The 8,665-nt window shown below is 36.5% G+C and overlaps 1 protein-coding gene across 1 annotated transcript; it reads left to right on the top strand.

The window, feature by feature from the left end:
* Positions 1–2,196: 2,196 nt before the first annotated feature.
* Positions 2,197–3,246, top strand: LOC143027302 (serine/threonine-protein kinase Chk1-like). The gene has a single exon (XM_076188572.1). The coding sequence runs from the start codon at positions 2,197–2,199 to the stop codon at positions 3,244–3,246; it is 1,050 nt and encodes a 349-aa protein (XP_076044687.1).
* The last annotated feature ends 5,419 nt before the right edge of the window (positions 3,247–8,665 follow it).

The raw sequence follows: 8,665 nt of genomic DNA, 5'->3' as shown, positions 1-8,665 counted from the left end.
ATCTACCAATTTTCAGTGAAGTTACATGTGGAAAAATTATTGCTCTATTTTTCTTATTTCCTATCCAATTTACAAAAAATATGTATTTAATCTACACACTATAAGGAAGAACTTTTATTTAATTATTTTATCTGTAGGAAGCATATTTTTTGTGTGCAGCAGTAAGCAAATCTTTATCAAGCGATATCTAAAAACCCATTTTTATGTTAGTTTTTGTCATAAAACTTTAATAACTTCTATACTTTTTGCTCTATCTTAAAAAAATTAAATGCACAATGATTCTCATAAAATGAGGAAGTTATTTACCTGGTAAAACATTTAATCTCTCAATGAATTTATAAATAATTTTTGAATGAAAGTTCTGCTTTTATTTTGGTTAATTTATTGTTTTTATATATATAATTTCAACATTTTTCAATATATTTTTTATTCACACAAAGTTTGTAGGAGATATGCATAGCTTTCAGGTAATATCTTTGCTTTGTAAATCAAGCAACATGGGAACTAGTTATTCATATTTAAAGAGTAACTGCTATTTAGATAAATAAATAGATAGATAAAATATAAATATTTAATGGATCGCTTTAATTTTTTGGCTATTCTGATCTCCAAGTATCCTTGACATCGTGTAAAAATGTTAAGATGATTGGGTTAGTTTTAATGTGTTTAGATCTGGCAGAGGTATCTCCCCTTAATATAAACTTTTATAGTGAAATAAGAAACTATTTTTAAGGCACTGGTATGCTTTGAAATGCCAATTTTAGCCGGACTTAACAGGTATTATTGTATGAGGTTAGTGGACACCAGGGTTGGCGATTTTTTTTATCCTTTTAAAAAATAAAAAGTATTTTTTTTTTATTTGAATCAGATTTATTTGATTTAACTAGATTTTTTTTTTTTATAGATTTTAAATATTGTGGGATTGCTATCTGATATGCGATCTGATTGCTAAATAAATTTTTTAGCATATCAATATAAGGAGCAGTGTTATATTGACTTGCCACAAGTATACAAGGAACGGTATAAGCCGTATGTGAGGACGATATGCTCAGGTTCACACGATTCCTCCAAGAGTTTTCTCATCTTGGTGACATTTGCTGCATTGTCTGTCACAACACTTCCAATGTGACAACCAAAATCTTGTTCAGCCTTCTTGATCGAATTTTGTACAAGTTGTAGAAGATATTCAGCAGTGTGAGGTTTCCTTGCTGTGTCTATTGTGTCAACTAAATAAATCTGATTAGTGGATGTTGTTAGAGTGACACATATTATGGGCTCATTATGGATGTTAGTCCACCCATCAATTGAAAGACATACAGTTTCATTATTCAGGTCATCTGCACACTTTTTATATTCCTTTTTATACACAAGATCCAAGTGCTTATCAGCAATATCTTTTCTGGATGGAGGAATATAACCTGGCCTCAGGTTCTGAACCATCTTGAGAAACTGAGTATGCTGAACAAGACAATAATACCTGTTAAGTCCGGCTAAAATTGGCATTTCAAACCATAACAGTGCCTTAAAAATAGTTTCTTATTTCACTATAAAAGTTTATATTAACTTATACTGCATTGAATAAGTCAATAGTTGATATATTTGTCCTATATACAATGTTAGGTTTCTAGTTTTGATATATTTGTCCAATATAAAATGTTAGGTTACAAAGAAAGCAATGGCCTCCGCTAGCGGATCCAGGGATCTGGGTGCGCACGTCCTGTGTAATAGTAGTCGTTGATATATATATATATATATATATATATATATATATATATATATATATGTGTGTGTGTGTGTGTGTGTGTGTGTATGTATATATATGTATATATACATACATACATATATATATATGTATATGTATATGTACATGAATATATATATATATATATATATATATATATATATATTTGTTAATATATATACATATATATATATATATATATGTATGCTCTCTCTCTCTCTCTCTCTCTCTCTCTCTCTCTCTCTCTCTCTCTCTCTCTCTCTCTCTCTCTCTCTCTCTCTCTTTCGCCTGAAGGATAGTTGTCGTATTGGTTGAGTATTTTTCTCTCCCAGAGGAATGTCAATGGTGTATTCAAAATCACTCTGAAGCTTCTCGGACATTGGCATATCTAGGTTCTCCAGAATGTTGTTCTGTTTGAATAGCTTGTCTGAAATTAGTATAAATATTTTGTGGAAATGCGAATCAACAGCTGCCCCAGTGACCACGGTGATCCCGAAGAGGTGGGCGAAGAAGCAATCGAGAGACAAAACGCTTCGTGGGACTTCGTCAAGGATTTCGAGCTCGAAGTAGGAGACTTCCAAAGCGACATTAACATCGAGGAGCAGATCAAGACTGAAGCCTCCAGAGGTCAGTCTTTTATCAAAAGGAAACATTCCGACTCCGAGGATGAAGATTCTCATGTTGACAAGAAACTAAGAGAATCCGAAGATTTTGATTTCCGGAGCCAATGGAAAGAAGTAAAGTTTCTCGGAAAAGGAGGATTTGGCTCAGTACAGCTTGTAGAAGACATCACTTCGGGTCTTCTCTGCGCAAGAAAAAGAGTCCAAATCCGTTGCGTCGAACGCCAAATGGAAGAAATCGAGATCCATAGGAACCTGGATCACGACAATGTAATTGTCTTCCTAGGAGAAATCATAGATGAAGATTTCTTGTACATTTACCTTGAGTATGCCAGCGGTGGCACTCTAAGAGAAAGAATTAGCGGATGTGGAGTGCCCGAAGAAAAGGCACGATTTTATTTTGTTCAATTGATCGAAGGAATTAAGTACCTCCACTCTCTCCACGTCACTCACAGAGACCTGAAACCCGATAACCTTCTTCTGTCGCACGATGACGTTCTTAAAATCGGCGACTTCGGGCTTGCTTGTGAGTTCGTGGAGGAAGAGTACCTTACTTGCGCGTGCGGAACGACGGCCTACATGGCTCCCGAAGTCTTCAGAAGACGCTACAAGGGACAACAGGCCGATATCTGGTCCTGCGGGATCATTCTTTTCAATCTCCTTACTGGACGTAATCCTTGGCGAAGAGCTCAAAGCGGGGATTCAGACTTCGAGATCTGGTCCTCTGCGGTGGTGTTGGAGGTGACCGCCGAAATGAGAGAGGAGAGACTATGGGAGTCCTTCTCTGAAGAATCGTTTGATCTTTTCGAAAAACTCCTCGTTCCAGCTCCAGATCAACGAGCAAGTCTTCCAAGCATCGAAGAACACGCCTGGATTCAAGGGTGAAGATGCAGAAAATATCTTTAAAAGCTACAATTAATTATACATACATATACCAAGGCTTTTTCCCCCTTCCAAGGGAGGTAGCCAAAAAGGGAAAGGCATAAAAACACTCCCACCCATTTCATCCCTAAATACACTCCACATCCCTCCCACCCTTCCTCTCATCTGAGCACCTCCTGGATGACGGGTCATCCCTGCACCCTGCCCACCGCCCTGGGTCAGAAGCAGTGTCGCAAGACACAGTACATCCACAGCACGGCCGCTTCATTTAATCGGCGACCCCCCCCTCTCCGTCCCCCTTTGCATATAAGGCGAGGACGGGGAGAAATCCCTTCGGGCTGCGTCAAAATTTACTCACACATACTACCCCACCCCCCATCATCCATATACAACCATTCTCCACTCACCTCTGTCTTCCGTCCTCTCCCTTCCTTCCTCAACAGACATTCCCCTCTTCCCCAAAGCCCCCTTCACCCCATCCATCCACCTCATCCTAGGACGTCCCCTCATGTTCACTCCCTCCACATCTGTCTTCCATACCTCTTTTACTAGTCTTTCTTCACTCATTCTTTCCATGTGTCCAAACCATCCTAATATTCTTTCATCAACCCTATCTCCCAAATCCTTTTTCACCCCTGTTCTCCTCCTCACCTCCTCATTTCTCACTCTATCCAGCCTAGTAACCCCCACCATACTTCTCAGACACCTCATCTCAAACACATTCAAACTCCTTCTCTCTTCTTCTCTTATGTTCCACGTTTCTGCCCCATACAGTGCTGTTGGCACAATCACTCCTTCATACAGTCTCCTCTTCGCATCCATTCCCAAATGTCTATTCCTCATTACACTCTTTAAACCACCAAGACATTTACTCGCTTCTCTCAATCTACATTCTACCTCCACCTTCTCCACCTTTTCCTGCTACACTTGCACCCAAGTATCTAAAACTATCCACTTCCTCCAGTCGCTCTCCCTTAATGTTCACTTCCAGTCTACTGCCACTTTCACCCCTTGTACATCTCATCACCTTACTTTTACCCACATTTATCTTTAGCTTTCTTCTATCACATACTCTCCCAAACTCTGCCACCAGCTTCCTCAATCCCTCCTCTGACCCTGCCACAAGCGCAGTGTCGTCCGCAAACAACAGCTGGCTCACCTCCCACTTTTCTCCATTTTCTTTAACCATCTCCAATCCCTGACTCACTACCCTAGCATTCACCTCTCGCACCACCCCATCCATGTATAAGTTGAACAGCCAGGGCGACATAACGCATCCTTGACGAAGTCCCACCTTTACTTCAAACCACTCACTCTCTCCATTTCTAATCCTAACACATGCTCTACTACTCTCATAAAAACTCTTAACAGCTCCCAAAAGCTTTCCTCCTATCCCATAAATCTGCATAACCTCCCACAATTAATTATAAAGAAAAAATTAAGTTTTATGAAACCGCTGGCTAGAACTGTCAGAATACTTTTATTATACAATAATTTGAAAATCATTTAACCAAATTATGAAAAGAAAATTATCAAACCAAATTATGAAAAGGAAATTATTAAACCAAATTATGAAAAGAAAATTATTAAACCAAATTATGAAAAGAGAATTATTAAAGGAAATTATGAAAAGAAAATTAAAGTTTTACGAAACTGCTGCCTGGAGTAAATTATTAAACGGGAAATTTCCCTCAGCTGAATAAAATCATCTGACGTGTTGGGTCTGTCTTTTTGCCGGGATTGTCCTTATCATTATAATTTTTTTCTTCCAGGATTGTTTTCCCTCACAATCTCTACCCGGAATCCATTACACACGTTTTCTTTCTCTTTAACGTGTTCCACATTTTTTCTTATGCCTATTTTGTACAATATTCACTTAAGGCTAGTTTTTAGCTATTGGTTTATTCTATTTTATTTACTACTATTATTATGATGTGGTGCGAGAGGTAAATGGGTCGGGGATAGGAAATTTCATAAGATCAAGAGTCATCATTCACTGGGGCAGAGAAAATTACTAAGTCTTGATGTAGTTTCTTTGTTTACCTGCATCAACGTAGCTGAGGTTTTGGCTTTCTTGGAAACAAAACTACAACATTATCGGGACCAACTTCCCATCTCTGTCAGCAAAATCATTAAATTAACGGAATTATGTGCTAACACAAATACTTTCTCACTTAAAGATCAATATCACAAACAAAAGTTCGGTTGTTCAATGGGTTCCAATCTCTCCCCAGTGTTAGCTAACTTATATATGGAGTATTATGAGACAGTACTTCTACAGGACATTAAGCCACAAGGTATGTTTTGGTACAGGTACGTGGACGACATCTTTACGATCTGGGATGATGAGTGGGGATCTTTCAATGTTTTCTTTGAAAAACTCAACAACTTAACCACTAATATAAAATTTAAAGTTAAATGGGAGGTGGATAATAGATTGCCATTTCTAGATATTCTATTAATACGACATCAGGATCATTTGTCTTTTACAGTGTACAGAAAACCCACACATACGGGGAGTTATGTACACTTTTTCAGCCACCATCCTGATAAAATTGAATATAGTGTTGCCTCAGGTCTTTTCCTGAGGGCACTCAGATTATGTAGTCCACATTATTTGTATATGGAGATAACAACCATCAGGAATCAGTTATAAAGAATAGGGTATCCTGATTGGTTTTTGAATAGAGCCCTAAGCAAAGCCAAAATTAGTCACTATGGATCCACTTCCCATTCCACTAAGAATTTTGTTTGGGACAAAAACTGTATCAAATTGCCTTATAATAAGTCCTTGAATGATATTTCGCAATTTCTACCACAGAAAGACATAAACTTTGTTTTTAGTTTTCCCAATAACTTGTCTAAGAAAATAGTTAATGTACATCAAAGACCTGGAGAAGAAATACATCAAGGTGTTTATAAGCTTCCATGGTCGGATTGTAATAATGTATATTGGGGACAAAAAGGTAGATATTTACACACCAGGATGAAACAACACAAAAATTCAGTTAAATATGCACAAAAAAATTCCGCTGTCTTCCAACACGTAGACAAGGAAGGCCATCGTATGGATTGGAATAAGGCAAAAATTATCTTTAATTCAAAGTGCAGTTCCAAAAGGAAAATAATAGAATCCTCCTTGATAAATAAATTTCCTAATTCTAATATTTCAAATGGACAATGGTCACCAGACTGTATTACTACCTGAACAGTCAATAAATTATTACCATCTTTGGCGAAGGCGGGTGACTTGCCCCTCAAAGCATTAGACGCCACTTGAGCCCTACCCATGTTCCTTCTTCTTCTTTCTCCTGAAGAGGATCACAATCCGTGATCGAAATATATGGATATCATCTATTTCATTTCTTCTTATCCAACATACTGGGTTCTTGTTGAATATATATATAAATATATGTATATATATACATATACATATATACATATATATATATATATATACATATACATATATATATATATATACATATATATATATATATATATATATATGTATATATGTACACACACACACACACACACACACACACACACACACACACACACACACACACAAACACACACACACATATACATATATATATATATATATATATATGTATATATATACATATATATATATATATATATGTATATATATACATACATATATATATGTATATATGTATATATATGTATGTATAGACATACATATATATATATATATATGTATAAATATTTACTTATATGTATGTATATATATATATGTATATATATGTATATATATGTATATGTATATATGTATACATATATATATGTATATATATGTGTATATATATGTATATATATGTTTGTATATTTATGTATATATATGTATATATATATATATATGTATATATATACATATATAAATATACATATGTATATATATATGTATAGATATGTATATATATATGTATATATGTACAAATATATGTATATATATATGTACATATATATATATATATATATACTATATATATACATATATATATATGTATAAATATGTATATATATATATGTATATATATACATATATATATATACATATATATATATATGTATGTATATATAAATATATATATATACATATATATATATATATATATATATATATATCAAGGACTACTATTACACAGGACGTGCACACCCAGATTCCTAGCGCTGCTAGCGGAGGCCAGTCCAGTGTACTACGAGCAGTGGAGGTGTAATGTTGTGTCGCTGCGTCTTTCACGCGTGGCTGCATTTAGAAGTGGATAGTGTTCTTGCTGATTTTGTTTGTTTGGCTCTTCATAGGTTCTTTCTTGCTGATTTTGTGTATTCAAAATGCCGAATAAGTGTGGTGTTGTGAAATGGAACGGTAATTATAACAAGGATAACAGGTGCCGAGTGTTTCGACTGCCAAAAGACCGTTATAAAAGACAGAAGTGGCTTGATGTGCTACCACCCTGTAGTAACTTTGTTGTTGATCCTGACAGATTTTTCATGTGTGAGTTTTCCATGAATGATTATTGTTTTGCCCTTGAATCATACCCCAAGTGTAGTTATGAACAGCTCAGAGACTTTTTGGTGCTGCTAAGCAAACGCAAACTGCAATACATCACTTCATCTATTGACGAGGATCAGGTGACGAGGGAAATATTTGCCAAAGTGAAGACACTGCAGCAGAAGAATGTATTTCTCTTGATAGATGAAGTGTAGATTTGGCCAACTGTTGCATTTTTCTGGTGTGGTTCTGAGTGGCATGGCAGTGAACAAGTCAGACTGCAAGACCACTTCCATGCTATGAATTATGATGAAGTCGCTGCACAGAGGACCTAGTATTATGATTTATGTGACACCCGTCCACAAGCTCACAGCAGCATACCAGCTTGAGCGTATGAAGGAGGCGGTAGCTGCTGTTGAGAGGGCAGGTGGGCGTGTCATCGGGTCTATCACAGACAACCACAAAATATACCAGCAGTACTGTAAGCTGTTTGATTTTCCGGGCGATTGCCGTGCCACAGCCAAGCATCCTCTTGACAAAAATCGTGTCTGGTTTCTCCTTTTTGACACAGTGGATCTTCTGAAGTGCATCCGCAACAACTGGATCAGTGAGAAGTGCCAGAAGATCAGTCTTGACAATAAAACAACAGCATCATTTGCTGACGTTAAGGAACTGTACGAGTCAGAGAAAGGCAGTATTCTGAAGACTACTCCCCTCACTAAATTTGCTGTCAACCCCTCACGACTTCAACTACAAAATGTGCAGCATGTCTTGAGGGTCTTCAATGAAAAGGTTGTGGCTTTATTGAAGCTCAAAGGATGTCATGGCACTGCTAAGTTCATCCAAATCATCCTCAACTTGTGGAATTTAGTAAATGTATCTGGGAAGGGGCAAGATCAG

This window comes from Oratosquilla oratoria, chromosome 8 (assembly GCF_046742065.1).
Source record: "Oratosquilla oratoria isolate Oo_2021 chromosome 8, ASM4674206v1, whole genome shotgun sequence".
Taxonomy (NCBI): Eukaryota; Metazoa; Arthropoda; class Malacostraca; order Stomatopoda; family Squillidae; genus Oratosquilla; species Oratosquilla oratoria.
The sequence above is the reverse complement of the archived record's forward strand: the minus strand, read 5'-3'. Positions and strand labels throughout refer to the sequence as shown.

What these genes read in the sequence shown, in the direction of transcription:
- LOC143027302 (XM_076188572.1), top strand. Translation starts at nt 2,197, where the DNA reads ATGCGAATCAACAGCTGCCCCAGTGACCACGGTGATCCCGAAGAGGTG.